Source organism: Stegodyphus dumicola, chromosome 4 (genome assembly GCF_044657685.1).
Source record: "Stegodyphus dumicola isolate Sdum_Otavi_A_Nest chromosome 4, ASM4465768v1".
In the NCBI taxonomy this organism is placed as follows: domain Eukaryota; kingdom Metazoa; phylum Arthropoda; class Arachnida; order Araneae; family Eresidae; genus Stegodyphus; species Stegodyphus dumicola.
In genome coordinates, this window is record NC_140771.1 from 222565613 (window position 1) to 222585982 (window position 20370).

General features: G+C 31.3%; 1 protein-coding gene across 5 annotated transcripts in view; it reads left to right on the top strand.

Moving 5' to 3' along the window:
• Positions 1-20370, top strand: part of NC2alpha (negative cofactor 2 alpha) — a 49273-nt gene that overhangs the window by 26323 nt on the left and 2580 nt on the right. For 4 of the 5 annotated variants that reach the window (XM_085816022.1, XM_085816024.1, XM_085816021.1 and 1 more), the window contains 5 exons: positions 962-1034; positions 1150-1243; positions 11874-12017; positions 14306-14417; positions 15217-15323. In XM_085816022.1, coding sequence (XP_085672148.1) covers positions 962-1034; positions 1150-1243; positions 11874-12017; positions 14306-14417; positions 15217-15323 — 530 coding nt within the window. The remainder of the gene's footprint in view (positions 1-961; positions 1035-1149; positions 1244-11873; positions 12018-14305; positions 14418-15216; positions 15324-20370) is intronic. The other variant, XM_085816025.1, reaches the window with a different exon arrangement.

The window sequence follows — 20370 nt, forward strand, 5'->3', positions numbered from 1 at the left end:
CTTCACAGCAGAATGGAACTACAATCTTAAACAGGTGAAGTCAGAGCAGATGCAACATAGTGACATCAGACTATTTTCCAATGCCGTTCGAAACGGAGCACGTAAAAGTACATTGCTGGAGTATCGCTTCACAGCAGGATGGAACTACAATCTTAAACAGAATGGAACTACAATCTTAAAATCTTATTAATTGTAATATAATATATTACAATTAAGTCAGAGCAGATGCAACATAGTGACATCAGACTATTTTCCAAGGTCGTTCCAAACGGAGCACATAAAAGTACGCGGGCGGCAAAAATCAGGTGTGGCCGGCCTCTTGCGATACCATGATTAAATATATTAAATTCATTGTAAGTACATATTATACAATTTGTCATATATAATTACTTAGTGAATATGAAATAGAAATTTTATTAATTGTTGAGCTTTTTTTAAATTATTATTAATTTATTTATTTTGGGGCCGGCAATCCTAAGAAAGTATACGGGCAGCCAATGGCCTAGGAACAACCCTGTTATTTCCTATTTTCTTCTCTATGAGGATCGCGTCGGTGAGGAGTCACACAAAGAAATGAGCTAGCCCTTCTCTTTAATTCTGGTTCATATGTGTTTCCAGAATCAATCAAGTAATACAATTCAGAGTGCTTGTTTTTTTTTTTTTATGAAAGCAAGAGAAAAACAAAATTCCTTAAGTCAAGAGTCATGTATTTTGATACAGTTGATACTTGTTGTAATAACCTCTTACCTAAAGAAAAATGGTGTTAGTTATAATGCATGGTTGGGGTTAGCTGTAAAGAAGTTGGATTTTATATCTTACTAATCAAGGCAATTTTTATACTGGTCCTTGAAATGGAAAGTTATTACACCAAGTCTTCACTATATTTAAAATTCAACTAGAAGTTAGCTCTTTTATGATAAAAATCTAGATTTTAATTGTAAAATAATGTATCTGTTTCCAGGCTCGCATAAAAAAAATTATGCAGACAGATGAAGAAATTGGAAAAGTTGCTGCTGCTGTGCCTGTAATTATTTGTATCCTTTAAAACTGGTATTTTAAAATTTAATTATAAAATATATATCTTGTTTATGGTAGGAAATACTTAACAGATAATGTTACTTATTGTAGTGTTTCCTTAACTGAGTTTAGCTCGAGCACTAGAATTGTTTGTTGAATCATTAGTAATGAAAGCAAGTCTCATAACAAAGAGTCGAAATGCCAAAACATTGACTACATCACATTTGTAAGTTTTTTATTTTTTTAAATCATTTAATAGCAATGCTGCAAATTCTAAAATAAGTTGGTCGTTAGTCATTTCTTAGATTTATGAAATTGATTGTAAAACTTATGGAGAAAAATTGTGATACATACAGTCTGTGAGTAGTCATAGTCAATATACATTTGATCCAGTAGTTGCTTCTCAAGTTTAGTTAGTAATCTTTTCAGAAACCAAAGCTGATAGCAATCTTCAAAAATTCCGATTATAAAGAAAAGATAGGTTTTTCTTTTACAGACGAATGTAATTCAAAAGTATATTATTAACTATGCTAATAAAATAAAATAATTATACAGTATAAAGTACAAGGTCCAGATGTGTCCAATATCCAGAATCTAAATTTAAACCTCCGGACCACCAATAACTAACTTCCTTTTGGAATTTTTTTTTGTATGTTTAATACTTTGCACTTGCACGTTTGATATTTTTTCGTAATAAAACAAGTGAAGGGTTCTGATTCTTAATTTCACTTCAGCAGTATATAAAACACCTCCATGTTTAAAGGAACCCAGTCATTCAGTAGCAAAAATCTGAATGATCAGTAATTTGACTTCATAGCCACCTTCTTACTAGGTATACATCTAAAATTGAAACATTACTGATTTTACACCTACTGAATAACTTATAGCCTTAAAGACAACCTGGAGAGTAATTTTTTTATTATTTTTTGTTTTCACCACTGTGCGACTATCAACACATGGCTGTTTGAGAAATGGCTCACACAGCAATATATATATAAAAAAAAAAAAATTAAATTAGTAGTATCTGAATGGCAATGAGCATGGTAATTTTTTATATTGACTTGATCGCACTTTGCAATGATTGCAGACTTTAACCAACTGTACTGCAAAGTGTTAAATGTGTTGACAAGGAGAATTTAAAGAAATTTCTTTCTATGCACACAAAAATTTTTAATGATACTCTAAGCCAAAAGATTACATTTAGTGCTGTTTTGAATTAAGAACAACTGATTTGTTTTGGATTTAAGAATAACTTGATTTGATTGCCCAGAGCATCAGCAATGAACAGCAATATTTCTAGAATGTATAAAAACACTGAGCAACAAAATTAAGGAATGTCAAAGTTTTTAGAATTTAGAAGGCACTAGGATGCAAAATTTTTAGAATTTAGAGAGACCCTTGGCAGCAGAATTTAAGATCCGTAGATCCACTGGGTGGCAAAATATCTAGAGCTTGCCCTGGATAAGCTTTAAGTATATGTGAAAATTTATTTATTTGGGACTCAAATAGGAAATAAACATAAGTATAATAAATAACTAAGCTAATATAATTCAGGCTAAACTTCCTCGGTGTGCAATAGAAGCAAAACAAAATTTAGCAGGAAAACATGCCTATACTCTCTTATCTTATGATACATTGTCATTAGTGTGTAGCGGATGTTAGCTAAGTATTAAGCTTGGCTAAAATGAGATACTGCTGATTCCAAGGAGTTTAAATTCAGTTAATGTAGCCAGTTTTACTGTTTTATAACTATCTAATTTGGTTTAGCCTGTTATTCTGTGCAGGCTATTATTATTCCAGCACTATTATGAAAATTAAAGTTGTAATTTTTGATTAATTTGAAGAGCGTTTCTAATTCTAGAATTGCAGCAGGATCAACAAAGCAAAAACATGTTTCTATGTGTGTTGAGGAAAAAGTGAAATTGCTGCAAAAAATGGATAAAGGTGTATAGATGTCAAAATTATGCAAGGAGTATGGCCGCATTGTATGACGGAAAAAAGAACTTTTTGGATTTTTTGTAGATTCCGACACGCCATTGACAATGAATAACAGAAAAATCGTTCGGTATGCTGAAAGTGATGATTGAATGGGTGAGTCATTGTCTGCAGAGCATGCCATTGATGGGGCCAATGCTAACGCCTTAAGCCAAAATATTTCTTAAGCAAATGGACTTAAAAACAAAGTGCACATTTTCGACTGGTTGGTTAACCAAATTTAAAAATCACCATAGTATATTTTTTAAAATATTCAGCTGATACTGAAGCAGTTGAACATGTCGGTGAATGATACATTGTACTTATTAAGAGCGAAAAGTTATCTCCAGAACAAAATTTGCAGTGCTGGTGAAAATGGTCTTTTCTGTGGCAATATCTACTCCAAAATACCTTGACAAACTTTGCAAAAGGCTGCAGCTACTGTTAAAGATTCCAAAGCAAAACTAATTATTTTAGTGTGTACAGATGCTGTATGAATGCACAAGTGTAAACTTTTTGTAAGTGGAAAAATGCACAACCTCGGGTATTTAAAGTAGTAAGGATTTTCTGCGTTATCTACCAAGCTCTTTCAAATAAAAGAGCATGGATTATACAAACATTAATGAATGATTAGTTGGAAATTTCATTTTTGAAGTCAGTTGTTTACCTAATGCAAAAATCATCCTGCTTATAGACAAATGTTCGGCTCATACTTCATTTAAAGCTTTAGTAAAAGAAAATATATCCATCTTATTCTTTCTCCCTGTTGTACATCCATTGTTCACTTTGTGGATATCAGAATACTTCACGCACTGAAATGCATATATAAAATAAGTAGGGTTTTTTTTTTTTAATCTGTGTTAAATTTTGTGAGCAATGGCAAAACAATTTAATAATTTTTTTAAACATTTTAACATAAAATCTGCTCTGTGAAGCACTGTAAGATTCTGGAAGGATGTGTTTGCAGATATTTTTAGAAGTGTTTGGTATAATTTATGGCCAGATACCATATTTCATGATGAGGGTAATGATGATAGCCACAAACTGGAAAGTTTTCAGATATCAAAAACAAAAGTTAAAATTTTCCAATTAATTAAATTTGTGAAGAAGTGGTAATGAATGAAGATGATAAACAGAAGTTTTTATTGCAGTAATAAATGCTTCAATCATCAAGTAACTAACAGACAACGAAATCTGTAGTATGGTTCTAAATCCATAAAATATCACTACCAGTAGTAAAAAAAGTGATAATAGGTTGTTGAAAATAAAAAATTTTCAATTAACAATTTAGTAGGAATTCTCGAAATAAGGACTTAAATAGTGGAACTTTTTATCTGAAAAAGAAAGATTGGTCCGTAGAATTAAGAGAAACACATTGCGTAAAAAATGAAGCAACTTAAATAACTTTGAAAGAGATGTTATGCAAACAAATGATATTGAACTTAAATTTTTTGTAAGTTTTGATTCCCACAAGGTCCATAAGTGCTTCATTATTTCATATCTTAATTTTATAATTTCCATATGACATCTTACTGATGATCTAACATCCAAAAAATTCCCAAATCCAGAATCGCCTGACGAATCCTGATCTTGGACTTTGTACCGTATATATTACAGTATAAGAAACTTAAGATTTTAATAGACAAATATTACATATTGCCCATTAAAATATGTAATGGTGCTTTCATTGCAGTTCTGGATAATCAGAAAGTACTTATGTGTGAAAGCAAATAGGGTGAATTTCTATAATTTGTGCTAATTTTTGGATGCTGACAAACAAAATTTCAATTTTTTAAAATTCATTTTGATAAAAATAAAGGTAATTTTTCATATGTAAATATGCAAATAAACATTGCAATAAAAATATATTTAGAACATATTTTGATTAAAAAGGGCAATTTATTTTATTATTGAAGTTACTTATATTATTAAAGCTTTTTGTGTACATCAGAGCAACTCTTTAGTCAGTGGCGTAGCTAGGGTGGGGCAAGAGGGAACATCTGTTCCTGGGTGCAGCATCCATGGGGCGCCAAATTGATGCTACGAAATTTTTTAATGAAATGTTTTCCATTTTTGGCACATAGAAAGGAGCCAAATTCTTCAGTTGTCCCCGGGTGCTGAAAACTCTGCCTCTGTCTTTCATTTTGGATAAATCCTAACTTTGGGGCATTTTGCACTGTTTTTTAGTATCTGAGTGTATGAGGTTCGTATGTGAAAATAATTTGTGTACAATATGCCAAACTCTTAGATTCCAACTTAAATGCTGCACTGTAGCTGATTTCTTTAAATCATTCACAAATAGCAAATTTTGGTTTTAAATAGGACTAGATTATTAAAAATAGCCGTTTCAGCAGTTTTTTTTTATATAAAAAAAGTGAAACATGGTAAAGAAAAATAAACTGAAAACATTAATCAATCAAAAATTCCAATTCTGTTTTTATCAATTACAAGTGGTGCACCAGCGGCAAATTGGTAAAGTTGCTGAACACTGGTAGTTTGATCCAAGTTTTGAATCCCACGAATGAGCTGGCTGCATGGACATTTTTGTAGTTTTCTCCATGTGTAAGGTGTATATTGCCTGTTTTCTTTATGCAATGGCAGAATTAGCTTAGAAATTTAGGGAAAATCTTGCTGCAGGGATTTTATTTAGTTAACAGCATTTATTTTTTTCTTTGTTAAGAAACTTAAAAATAACTGAAAGTAATTTTTCTGATAAATATACCATCTTTTATATAAATACTTTGCTGCATTTTTTGTGAGACTTCTTTACTTTCTCAAAGGAGGCCCACCAGCGGCCGAGCGGTAAAGTCGCTGAACACTGGTAGTTCGGTTCGAATCCCGCGAACGGGCTGGCTGCATGGGTGTTTTCGTGGTTTTCCCCTTGTGTAACGTGTATACGAACCAATTTCCCTTAAAAATTCCTCCATGAAGGCATCCCTTCCCTTAGGCAGATAGTACCTTAAAAAAACACAAATTGAACAAAAGTTAATTGTGATTCTTGCCATTGTGTTGCATAGAAATCTGTTCTATAGGGAATGTTATTGTTATGCATCGATTACCTGAACAAACAGGTAAAATGCAGTTCTCTTGTGGTTCTTATTTGAATACTTCCCAAGTGAATAATTTGTTAGGTTAGGTTAGGTTATTTGAATAGGCAAACCACACGACAGTTATCTGTGTAAGGTCTGTTTCCGTTTGGTTTATGTGATTACGGCAAAGCTTCGAAGGCTATGTAATACTTCTTTGGCGAAATGAAGCAACTCCAATGATGGAACACAGCAATAACTTTTATTTAACACTAAAAAAAATGGCGACATGCAAACAAGAAGAGAAAACATATTCTATCATTTAAAAATAAAATTACATTCTTCATGCGAGAGTCGCACGTGGCACTCGAGTCTGGTTTCAAATATTGCCATTCACAAATACCTTAATGTTCCTCTATTTAAATTATTTAAACTACAAGATTTTAATATTATTTAAAGCTGTTACAACCACCTGCCTAAGAAGAGGGATGCCTTCGTGAAGGACTTTCTAATGGAAACTGGTTCGTACACATGTTATACATGGGTTAAACGACGAAACCTCCCATGCATCCAGCTTGTTCGCAGGATTCGAACCTCGTACCGAACTACCAGTGTTCAGCGACTTTACCGCTGGGCCACTGGTGGGCTTATCTATCTGAAGAGAGCGATGCCTTCGTGGAAGAATTTCTAAAGAAAATTGGCCCGTATTTACATTGTACATAAAACTACGAAAACCAATCATAGAGCCAGCACACTCGCCTAAGTTCGAACGCAATTTGAACTACAGTATCCAGCGGTTTTAACCACCCGGCCACTAGTAAGGCCATGAAACAACATGGCAAGATGACGGAAAAAGAAAATTCATAATTATAAAGTTAAGAATTTAAGTTTAGCATAGATTGCAGTCTTATAACTTGGAAACAAGAAATTTCGCTGATAATCCACCTCTTTCTTTTAATAGGATTCTTTTCTTAGCTTTGTTTCTGATGTAGAATTTGAATTAAATATTCCATACTCATTACATTGATAAGAGAATACTCGGAAGTCGCTTTAGATTTGGACAGCCCTCTTCCAACTGCAACATACACTTCGAGGCGAAAAATAAAAGTAAGCGTCGAAAGATCGATAATTCTGCCAGAATCCAAGGTTAGGTACTCTAACACATCCACACATATATGTATGAAGATGGAATTTCTGGGAAGAACTCATTAGAAGGTAACCTGATCATTAAGATAAGAATAATGCCTTGAAATAAAAGTCTTCGTTACTGTATTTAATTTGATCTTCCTAGTATATTAAAAAAAAACGGCAGAGATATTTATTTACTACAAAGTCTTCGATTGTTGATGTATTAAATTTCTATGATCTTTTCTTTTCTCTGTAATACTGAAGTTGGAAATTCCGTATAAGCATCGTCTGTAGGCGAATGTCGAACGAGGTTTATATTTTTGATAATTTTCTCTCCAGCTGGTATGGAATGGGTCCCAAGAACCTGATCATCATATTTTAAAGATTTTTTATTTGGAGATTATTATATGTATCTCTGTATCTTTATTGTTTTAACGAAAATATTAAATGTATTAATTGTCAAGTGATACTGTCATTAATTTGCTTGAATATCTGATTATTTATTTGAAAAGAATTAGTGAAAGATTCAATTTTATCTAAGCCACTCGTACTAATTATGCACAGATTTTTCACTATTAGCTAAATTTGACCTGCTGTTTATCTCTGAAATAAGTATTGAATTCAACATAAGTTTAAATTATCTCAGTTAGAATGCTTTTGCTCTGAATTCTAAATTTCGTTAAAAGATCTGAAAATACTGAAATGTTGACAGTATCAAAACTGGAAAAGTCATGGTATTTATGTAATAAACTAACTTAGAGAGTTTGATTTTCTTTGGAAGCATAACATAGCTTCAAACATTTAACAAGCATAAAAGCAAACTATCGCTGTGTCTGAAGGCCCACTACCAGCCGAGTGGTGAAGTCGCTGAATACTGGTAATTGGGTCCGATGTTCGAATCTCGGCGAACAGGCTGGTTGCATGCGCCATGTGTTTTTTCCATGTGTAACGTGTATACAAGCCAGTTTCCCTTAGAAAGTCCTCCACGAAGGCATCCCTCCCCTTAGGCAGATAGCCCTAGTGTGCTTTGCCATAATTAAATACACGCACACCTTTCTCAAAGTATTTCCCTCACATTTATCAATTTTTTTATCTGCAGTATTTTTCCCCTTGTGCTGACATGTCTTGTAAAAATTGTAATGAATGTGAAATAAAATATGCCTGAATGTATATTGAGTTAATTGACATGAAATATAAAGTATTTGAATTTGTAAGTAGTGCAATTTTCATCTAAAAAAGATGTTACTTATAGAGTACTATAGGAAGTATAAAACAAACAGTGGAAATACAAGTACTAGAGTTGTTAAATTTATAAAGAAAGAATCATCTAAAATAAATTAAATAGTAGGAATATTTGAAAAGTAGGGCTAGGCTGTAATGAGCTTTTTAGTTTACCTCAAAAGTTTAGTCCATTGATATTATTATTCATATGTACAGGGTTTGTACGGTCCTTAAGAGTCCTTAAATTTTTTTTAATCGATTTTTGGTCCTTAAAAGTCCTTAATTTTGGCCAAAATCAGTAGAAGGTCCTTAATTTTAATCATCTGAAATTTCTCTCTGTTTTTACGACTCCCATTTTGAGTGTGAATTAGCATTTTGGAGGAATATTTTTGGCAGTTCACTGACGTATATGGTTATCTTTTGAATGGGTTAATGGGTTATAATTTGTTTCCATTTTTAACATAAATGATGGGATACTCTAGTTTCTAAGCAAGAAGTGAAACATAAGCATTTCAAAATTCATTTTTTCTAATAAAGAGCTCTTAAACAACATATCGCTTTTGGGGTTGTGAATTCTTCCGTTAAATGGTTTTAAATTTGACAACTTGTCAACATTTTGGCGATTTTAAGATCAGTTTCTATAGAAAATTTTCTATTCCGAGATATGAGAATTTTTTGGCGATTTTTTTTTAAAATATCATAACATTGATAAATTTCATTAAAATAATGGTAATATATTAGAATTATATTTAAAAAATAATATTAAAATAAAACATTTTTATTTTTCGCTGTCATATTATAAAGTTTCATTTTGGCAACTTATTATACAATATTTTAAATCTGAAAATAACAAGGTATAAAGCATAATTTACGAAACAGCTCTTAGTAAAAGCAAAATTAGCTATGTAATTAATTGAAATGTCTGTTTTTTAATTTTTTCATAGTAAGCGTTTTTCCCATGTAATTGTCTCAGATTATTCAAAATTCTCAGAATATGCATCAGTTTTCTCTATAAAATTAATTTTACACTTTTCCCACCCCCTTTTTTTTTCAAAATATTTCTGGCTTTTTGCTGTTACAGAATTGGTCGGGATAATTTTTCTTTAGTATTTTTGACATTGCAGTAAGGAAAGTTTAGAAGGATTTGAAGGCAAGATTTATAGACCCACGATTCTAGAAGATTCGAGAAGTATGTGACAAAATGAAAAATGTCTCCATGGTATCAACATATCAACACGTAATGGATGCATTTTACAGAAAGTTTGTGATGAATTTCTTACTTTTTGGAGAACGTCAGCAAGAACAACGAAAACATAATATTTGAATGTTTTACTCCTGATACTAGAATCTTTTTTCTTAACATGTTTATCTTCCCTTTAGTTTCTCTACTTTTCACTAGACAAAAGCATGGAAAATATAAAAAATGCTTCTAATCTTATCACTTGGGCAGGCATTATAGAAAGAGTTTTTTTTTATTAATAAAGAAATTGAAAGCTTACAATTTAAAAGATTCATCTAATGTGTCTAAATGCATCGTACACAGAGCTGGTGCTATGCATTTTCCCACCTGATGCAATCTCTGTGTATCCTAAATTCTGCTGCCTAGTGCCTATCTAAATTCTGCTTCCATTGCCTGCTCTAATTCTAAAAGTTTTGCCATTTCTAGATTTTGTTGTTCTGTGTGTCACTAAATTCTAAAAATTCTGCCACACCTGCTCTGTAACCGGCCTTTACTATATATATTTCATATTTCTTCTGAATGTTCATATTACTAAAAAATTAAATTAGCCACATTTTCTGTACATTCTAAATGCATTTAGTGTTTTTTAGAATAACAGAAATCCTTAATTAAATCCAAAAATTATAAAATTAAAAGGAAACATGTTGAAGAAAGAAACCGAATACATAAAGAAAATAATTCTTCAAAGATATGTGCAGTTATTATTATGTAAATTACCCAATTGTTTATCATTTCAGCCTTTACTATAATTTCCCACTTCTGTTTCCTCATATGATAGAGCTACTGAGCCAAATTAAGTTAAAATTAAATTGTATTATCTTTGACCACTAGTCCACATTTTTAGTTTGAATTTGACTGTTCTTGTTTAATTATGTTACCGTGAGCTGTAATTGACATTGTTAGCATCAGAACATGCCTTTATGTTCTAAGTTCTTTGTCTGATATTGTAGTTACTTTCAGATACAGTGATAATTTGCTTCACGTCTATTGGATGGGGACTATTTAACTTTTACCAGATCAAGTAAACCCTCATAGGTACATTGTGGAGAGGTTGACAAGTTAGGAGATAAAGCACACAGAAACTAGCGAGAACATTGGTTTGCATATTGAGACAAATTTCTAATTATATTATTGTATTATTGTTCAATCATGAAAAACCATACTTTATTAATCCTATTTCTGATACCATCTCTTAAAAGAACATGGTAGATATATATACATAGTGTCTAAGTTTATTGAGAGAAATAATGTCAGAATTGCCACTTTCAGTGTTGTAGAGTGCCAAAGAATTTCTTATTGCATGCATTATTAAGCCTGCAAGCAGGTTGCAAATATTCTACTGAATGGTAAAGCATTTACCATCTATTGTGATTGACTTATTGAGAGAAATAATTTCTATTGACAAAAATAATGCTGAATTCACTGTAGATTAAGCAAAAAATATTTCTGAAAAGACTTCCCGTCTGTACCTGATTTCTGTTAGATCTGTTAATCCAACTTTCTTCAGCTCATTTTTAAATGCTTAATCATGGTGTCTGAGTTCCAGAGACATTGAAATTGGACATAAAATCATCAGGACGGGTAACGTGGTATGTTGGGTCTCATTCCTGTTATTTTGCATGAATAACTATATTACAGATGGTCACAATAACAAAGAGGGCTCTCTTGTGAAAGGTGGATCCTTACAAAGTATTCCTAAGGCTAGATGTGGCTGTGTACATTATAATGTGATTCCACATGGGGATTTAATCAGTTTGAAGCTAAAGGCTGTAGGTTTGTATATGCTAAGGGAACATTCATAAGTCAAACATTCCGTCATGATTTTCTGATAATAAACAAGTATTAAATCAAGATAATGTAGTGAGTCATTAGTCTTCTGTATTCAGGTGGTGGACTATGAAACATTCTATTAAATTTATTACCATAATTTAACCCCTGCTAAGACCCGTGGGAGCAAAGAAATCCACAAATCCAGAATTATATGTAATGACATAAACAATACTGAATTTTTTTAGCATTTGGTTATTCAAAAACTGGAATTTACAGACATTTTAGACTCTGTATAAGTAGCAACCGAGCTATCCCTGCTGAGTTCCGAAGTGCACAGAAATCCGTCACACTGCGTAAATAACCTTTTGTATACTTCATAACTTTTATTATTCTTATGTTAATATGCATAAATAGTTTTTGTATATGTAATAAAGCAGTTATTATTCTAAAATTCCCGTCAAATTCAATTCATATATTTTTTTTTAATCTACTTTTAGAAAATCATGTGTTTTAGCTGATAGTAATTTGGAGTTTCTGCGTGAATTAGTTTCTACGATTCCAGATGTACAAGGCGAAGATGAACAAGTCAATCCGTGCTCATTGGATGGAAATTTATCATCAGGAGAACTGCGTGAAGCCCCGTTTGTATTCTTTTATAATTTTTTTTACACTTAATGCTATAATTTAGATATTTTTCTATATACATTTTGTTACGATTTGTCTATTTATATAATATAAAACTCTAATGTTTATAAATGCTAATATATGTACGAGTTCTACTAATAACGATAAGAAAAAAATGTATGCAAATAAATATTTAAATATAGTTTGCATGAATATTACTAAATGCGTGATTTCACTCCTTTAACGTATATTTTTGTAGCTGGAAAATTATGTGTGCATTTACTTCAAGAAATATGCTTGTATAAAAGATTATCTCTTTAAAGAATTATACAGTATACATATTTACAGTTATACAGAATTATACAATTACTCATACTTAATTATACATTTGGGAGATAACTTACAGACTGTCAGAAAGTTTGGAGTGCTAGATTTATTGGACCAAATTTTGACAATACTCATTTCTTTGTTAAATTTATTCTAATTTTGGTCACTTTATGCTTGTTGTAACTGTTGAATCACTTTTAATTCACATTTTTCCTAAAGGGAATTATAATTTTTTAATAAATAGGAGAAGAGTCACAAACAAATAAATAAACAAATAAAAAGTGTATTATAAACAGCAGAATCTTAGGAACTATGCTAGATTATAAACATTTTCAGTCAGAATAAACAGATTGATCAAAATGCTTATGTATCTTAAAGAATAATGCTCCAATGTTTGAAGGTTCTTCTAGAATAGTATTTTATATTTGAACAGTATTCTTAATTGCTTAGCAACTTTTAAAAAAAGACTTAATGTAAAAAACCAGTTTTCAGGCTTTGAGTTATTCGTAGTTTTAGCGAACTACCTGCTGATTGCTATGTTTCATGAATATAAATTTTTAACACATGATATGCACTTGTGGCTTGGAATGAAAATTTTTAGATAAATACAGTCAAAAGTTTTTAATCCGGACTCGTCGGGACTTCGACGATTCCGGATTATCGGTTTTTCCGGATTATAGATCATCAGTTTAAATCTGGTAAGATAGCATGCAGAAATTATAAAATTAAAATCATGAAACCGTAATTTATGATATAAAGAGTATCAAAATTTAATAAAAAAAGCTTTATATTTATTGTTTACTTTATTAAACATTTCTTTCAACACGCGCAGGAGTAAAGCATACATTACATGTCGAAATTAGAAAATTGCAACCAGAAAACTATTTGATGTGTATTCATGATATTTATAATGACGGGGAATTTGATTTAAATCATATCAAAGACGGAGTACATCGAGATGAAATACTACATTTAGTAAGGAATTATAAGCCGAATAAAAAAAAATCTGCTCTGACGATAAGGATAGTGCTGACAGATCAACTTCCAGTTTGTTGCACACTGCGTCTCCCGCCCCCCCCCCCCGGCAGAGCAGCGTGAAATTTAGAGAATCAAAGAATATGCCTTTTTCCATTTTTTGCAGCAATTCCACTTTTTGTTTGATGGACATTGGAACATGCTTTCGCTTTGTAGATCCTTTGGTAGCTCCAGAATCGGAAATTCTTTTGGACATAATCGAAAGTTCAAGCTGACGCATGCGCAGAAAGTTTGTAGCTTTGAGGTCCAGATTAAAGACTTTTGACTGTATTGTTAAATGTACATAGTTTTAATTTTGCATTTTGTGATATTGGCTTAAGTGTTAGATTTCTTTACACACATATGTTTATTGTGAAGTGTACCCATGTTGAGGCAATTAATTCAGTTATCAGATTTTAGTGAAACTTGTTAGCTCTGGAGCTGTCTTTTTATTGTATCAGTTATTATGTGGTTAAGATAGTAGCGAGAGCAAAGCATAAATCAGATAATAATAAGAGCAAAGCTGTAACATCTATTTTCATGTTTCATTTCAAATTCCAGAATCTTGCGTACAGAATTGTTATAAAGTTGGTAAAGAATTCTCTCTGTCTTTGAAATAATGTCTGTTAATTGCTGTGTAAATTATTTTTAAATTATGTACCTTATTTGTTATTATGTTTTGTTGATATATAATAAGGTCTAGCTGATGGTACTGTCAGTATTAACACAGAGAGACTAATTTTTAAAAATTTTTTCCCGTAATTTGTATTTTGGCACAATTTTATTAAGCATTAAATATGCATTTTTGTTTGAGATATGCAAGAAAAATGTTCTCTCTAAATGCAACTTAAACTATGGGGGGGGGGGAGAGATTCTCCTTAACATCTGGGATCAGTGATGCAAGTCATAATACTACTCTGTGTCTTAAATGTGAATTTTTTATTTATTTATTTATTTATTTCAGATCACATAGACGACGACCAAAAGATAGAGGAAATAGTGAAGATAGTGCAGGACCTAGCCATTCAACAGCTGATGAATCAGAAACTTGGAGTGCTGAAGAAGATGGAGAAGAGGTATGTGCATAACCTCCCTCCCTACTCCCAAAAATCTGTTTTTATATAATTTAGTACATTTATATGAGACTTCATAATAAATTATGTTTAAAATATCCTCATAGTATACAGCTGCTGAAATTAGTTTAACTGCAAGAGAAAAAATCAATGAGTAATGAATCTCTATGTAACTGCATAATGCAATATTTTTTTATGTAAGTGAAGTTTGATTCGGTTATGTGTAAATTAATATAGATTTTTACATTATGGTTACATTGCCTGAAGAATTCACTTTCACATATATGCTTTCCATTGTTTTCCAACGTGTGATGTGTTCAATCAATCATGTGAATATACCTTTGAAAATAATAATGTATAATTCATGGAAACAATTGTAGAATTTGTATAAAAGTTGGTAACTTAACATTATTGAAATAGAAACAAAAATTTTTTAAATCCAATTTAATTTACCTGAAATGTTGAATCTGTGTTAATTTAAATTTTTAGGCATGACAGTTTTGGCATTATTTTATTTTAGAGAAAAAATTGAAATTTTTTATGAGAAAAGAAATTTGCTGTAAATTTTCTGATGATGATACATATATATTTAGAAGTTTGTGACATGAATGTGTTGAAATCCCTTTGCACCTAATGCAAAAATACCACAAATATGAATTTTGGTGTATAAAATGTTTGACATATAGAACAGAATAAGAAGCCAATGATTATTTAACACCGAAAAGTCTGATCTTAAATATTATATATTTGGAATATATTGTATAACTTAAGTTCCCTAAATACATATAAGTAAATATCATAGGATTCTGAAGAAAGTTGTACAGAATCAACATCACATCATCCTGTTGTTTCATCTTTGCCTGCAGCATCCATTCCTCCTTTGCCTTGCAATGTAGCATTTGCAACAAGGTATTATATCTTTTGTTTACATATTAATTACTTTCTGATAACCATAAAATAAATAAATAAAAGAAAACTATTCTGTATGATACGATCACAGAGAAGGAAGTTCTGTCTTTTGTAACTAGTTAACGTAATTTTCAATGGAAAAATTCAGAATACAAAAGGCAGTTTTTTTCACACGGTTTTTTGAAAATTTCTCCAAAACCTATTTTTAAACAGGAAATAATGTTCTTCATACTTTTTGTCTATATTAAATATATATATTAATAATTGATTAAAATTCTGCTACATAATAGATTTTTGTTTTTCATAAAATTTTACATAGTTAGAATTAGTTTTGAAAATGAGACTGAATTATTAAAAAGGAGTACATCTAAAATAAATATATATTGAAATGATTTTTCATTGTTCCCCTTCACAAAATCTTAACCATTTAATTTTAAAATGTCGCAGTTTTGAATTTATATGGCATGTACAGTTACGTGAAATTATAAAGGTTTTGGTAAAGAGCTAACAGTGGAAATGGTATTGAAAGTTAGTAACATATTTTCTTTGTGTTTAATAATAGTATTTTATCTTTTAATGACAGGGATATTATGTGAAAATATTAATGTAGGCAGTATAGCAAATTATAATAATTATTTCATGAAAAAGGTATTAAATATTTTAAAATTTAGAAATTTAAGTATAGAATGTTAAATATTAAATTCAGCTTCGTTTCAAATACATGATTCCTAATATAAAATATATTTTTAAAATCCACTAAAAACAGTAAAAGTTCTGTTACTTGGTGATACAACTGAACGACCTAAATAATGGAGTGCAGATTGCTTTGTATTTAAAGTTCTAGCAAAAACGATTTATTTTAAGGTTTCGATGATGAGAGACAAATTTTGTCTTTGTCCCTCCCCCCAAAAATATGGAAAGAAAATAACTTTTGAATCGTATTGGAAAGTTTAGTGGCTGAATTAAAGAAATCAATCTTATGAAGAAAAGCTAGCCTTCATTTTTAGTTGTCAAAGCGTGAATATCTTTCTTCATGTATTTTACCCCCTAGCTTTTTGCAAAGTCCTAAAAATTAAAAGCAAAAAACCATCAAAAAATGGGACAGTTCTGTTCTTCTATTCTACTGGGTTCATATGGTCTTTAAGAGTCTTTAAAAGTCTTTAATTTTGGTCAAAATCGGCAGAGGGTCCTTAGTTTTAATCATCTGAAATTTCTGTCTGTTTTTACGACTGCAATTTTGAGTGTGAATTAACATTTTGGAGGAATATTTTTGGTGATTTGCTGACAAATATGGTTATCTTTTGAATGGGTTCATGGGTCATAATTTGTTCCTATATCTAATATAAATGGTGGGATACTCAAGTTTCTGAGCAAGAAGTGAAACATAAGCATTTCAAAATTATTTCTAATGAAGAGCTCTTAAACAACTTTTCACTTTTTGGGATGTAAATCCTTTAATTAAACGATTCTAAATTTGGTGACTTATCAACATTTTTGGCGATTTTAAGATCTGTTTTTAGAAGAAAATTTAAATTCCGAGATCTAGGAATTTTTCAACATTCTTTTAAGAATATTGTAACATTGATAAATTTCATTTAAATAATGGTAATATTTTGAAGTTATATTTATGAGATAAAATTAAAATAAAGCATTTTTATTTTTCGCTGTGATATTATACAGTTCCATTTCGGCCACTTATTATATGTGGAAAGGTATAAAGGAAACTAGGTGTGTAATTAATTAAAAATGTATTTTTAATATTTTCATGATAGGTTTTCCCATGTAGTTGTCTCAGAAGAATTTTCAAAATATGCATCAGTTTTCTCCAGAACTTAAATTGCGCCAGAGCCTTTCTCCAGTACTTCTTAGTTTTGGTGATAAATCATAACTGGAGCCCTAAATAAGAAAACTGTAACAGTTCTTTTATGTACCTGAACAAAATTTCAAAAGAAATTTGATCTCAAAAATTTTATTTTTAGTTATAAAATTATATTAAAAATCTCTCATTAAATTTTAATTTATCTCTTCATATTTTAAATTTTTATGTAAACTATTTAATTTCTTTAAGCATTAATTATTGGTGATTTTATTAGTCATCTTTATTTATTTATTTTTGTACCTCTTTCTTCACAGGGCTCCAGCACATCTAATTTTATAAATTAAGCCCTGTTTTTCTCTATAAAATTAATTTTACACTTTATTCCTCCGATTTTTTTTTTTCCCCCAAAAAAAATATTTCTGGCTTTATGCTGTTGCAGAATTGGTAGAGGTAATATTTTTTTTAGGATTTTAGACATTGCAGCTTGAAAAGTTTAGAAAGATATGAAGGCAAGATTTATAGACCCACGATTCTAGAAGATTCCAGAAAAAATTTGACAAAATTGAAAATGTCTCCATAGTATTAACATGTAATTTCTTCCTTTTTGGAGAACGTCTGGAAGAACTATGAAAACATTATAGTTAAATGTTTTACTTCTGATACTAGAATCTTTTTCTTAACATTTTTATCTTCCCTTTATTTTCTCTACTTTTCACTAGACACAAACATGGAAAATATCAAAAATGCTTCTAATCTTATCATATGGACAGGCATTATAGAAAGGAATTGTTTTGTTAATAAACAAATTGAAAACTGACAGTTTAAAAGATTCATCTAATATGTCTTAATGCATCATACACAGGGCTGGCACTAGGCATTTTGCCACCAAATGCCGTCTCTGTGGATCTTAAATTCTGCGGCCTGGTGCCTTTCTAAGTTCTGCTTCCAAAGCCCGTTCTAAATTCTAAAAGTTTTGCTATTTCTAAACTTTTTTGCTCAGTGTGTCACTGAATTCTAAAAATTATGCCACATCAGCTCTCTAACCGAACCTTACCATAAATATATATTTCTTCTGAATGCTTATATTACTAAAGAAATAAAATTAGCAGCTTTTTCTATACATTCTAAATGCATTTAGTTTATTTAGAATAACTTAAAAACCTTAAATTATATTAGCTGAATTACAGCCCCTGGAACTCTACACGAAGCTACGACACTAACTGCGTCAGACAGAGCCCAGCTAACTTTCAGAACTTGCCAAGCGTGCCTACAACAGGCCTTTCAGGTTTGTTCTGATCAGCAGGTCTCTCTCTAGGTAATCAGCAGCGGTGACAACAGCCAGTCTTTTGTTGTGGATCATGCTAATTATGATTTTACTTCTCATTTTAACCGATGCTGCGTGACATAAAATCTGCTTACTATTCACTAAAGCTCTAGACTGAGCAAGTATGTGACAAAATGAGATATAAAATAAAATCAACATAAAAACTATTAGTAAACATTTTAATACTTGGCAGTATCAGTGATTGAGTTTTGCTATTGTCAGTATAAGTTAGTATGTGGCATGCTGCCCATCAGCATTATTTAGCTTCAGGAATACTCTATTTGTCTTTTTTTGGGGGGGGTGCCTATGATGGGAAACTTCGCAAATGCCTAGAAGGCAAAAAGCATGTCTGATGTTAGGGGCTACAAATGATTATGGCAGAGCAGTGCTATGAATGTGTTGAAACACTTCCCTAATAGATGAATGGCAGACCACAAATTGTTTGTGTTATTACACCACCAGCTTTTTGAAACTGGTTTCTTTCATCATCAGTAAGAAAAAAAAAAAAAAAAAAAAAAAGGAAATGTCAGCCAAAAGCTTTATCATTATTCATCTTGACCTTGGTAGAAGACAGACTTAGCAAGAGCTATTGCATGTTACATAAGTGTGACTCAACATTTATCAGGCAGAATATGCGTTTCTGTCGTTGAATATAGAAATAAAATAACGTGCGCATGTATGGGAAGGGGAAAAAAAAGGAGGGAATGGTACGAGCGGAAAAGAAAGAAATGGCAGATTCGTGTTTTTTGGCATGATGCTGCCGGCGAAGGATGTGCATTTTAGTACCTTTTTATGAGTAAAAAGATACCGAGTGCATTTTATCACAGAATAGGAATTTATTTACTTCTGTGACTCAATGTTTATTTATCTAAAACTAGCAGATGTACCCGATGGATTGAGAGTAATGTATCTAACAACAGAGAGAATCATGCTTTCTCTAATAACGATGCAAAAAATACGGTTCATAGTGATACATTTTATACATTTATAGTCATACATGATGCGATATGGAACCCACTTAAAAATTTTCCATAGAAAAATAAACTAATTCTCTCTCATTATATCAGCAACAATGACACGCAGTTTTTAAATTATTTTCATATTTCCAATCAAGTGGTCGTAAAAGCTCAAATTCCACTCTTAGGAGCATGTTAAACGAAGACTTATTGTCAGTTGGTCATTCGCGGATTATAAAGGCTGATTGCATGTTTTCTTTTCCCGAATATAAAAATGTTTCTTAAAGGTTATTATCTTAAAAAGGAAAAGTTGTAAAAAATACTCAATCATTTTCATGGAAATTTATGGAAAAAAATAAGCATATGTAGTCTTATTAACTCTTTCGCATCAAGAGAGAGAACCAAATCTCTTTTCCTCAAACGTCGAAAATGCCCGTGTATGCAAATTCCTCTTGCAATGCTTTTCCTTCCCTCATGACAAAATGAATATTACAGCGCTAGCAATAACCTATTTAAGTAAAGCTACAACTTCTTTCTTGAACACTTTCATCCTGAGTGAAGTTCTTCCTTGGGACAGGATTGCAGCTTAGGGCATCAACAGCTACGTCGAAAATGCCCGTGTATGCAAATTCCTCTTGCAATGCTTTTCCTTCCCTCATGACAAAATGAATATTACAGCGCTAGCAATAACCTATTTAAGTAAAGCTACAACTTCTTTCTTGAACACTTTCATCCTGAGTGAAGTTCTTCCTTGGGACAGGATTGCAGCTTAGGGCATCAACAGCTACGTCGAAAATGCCCGTGTATGCAAATTCCTCTTGCAATGCTTTTCCTTCCCTCATGACAAAATGAATATTACAGCGCTAGCAATAACCTATTTAAGTAAAGCTACAACTTCTTTCTTGAACACTTTCATCCTGAGTGAAGTTCTCCCTTGGGAGAGGATTG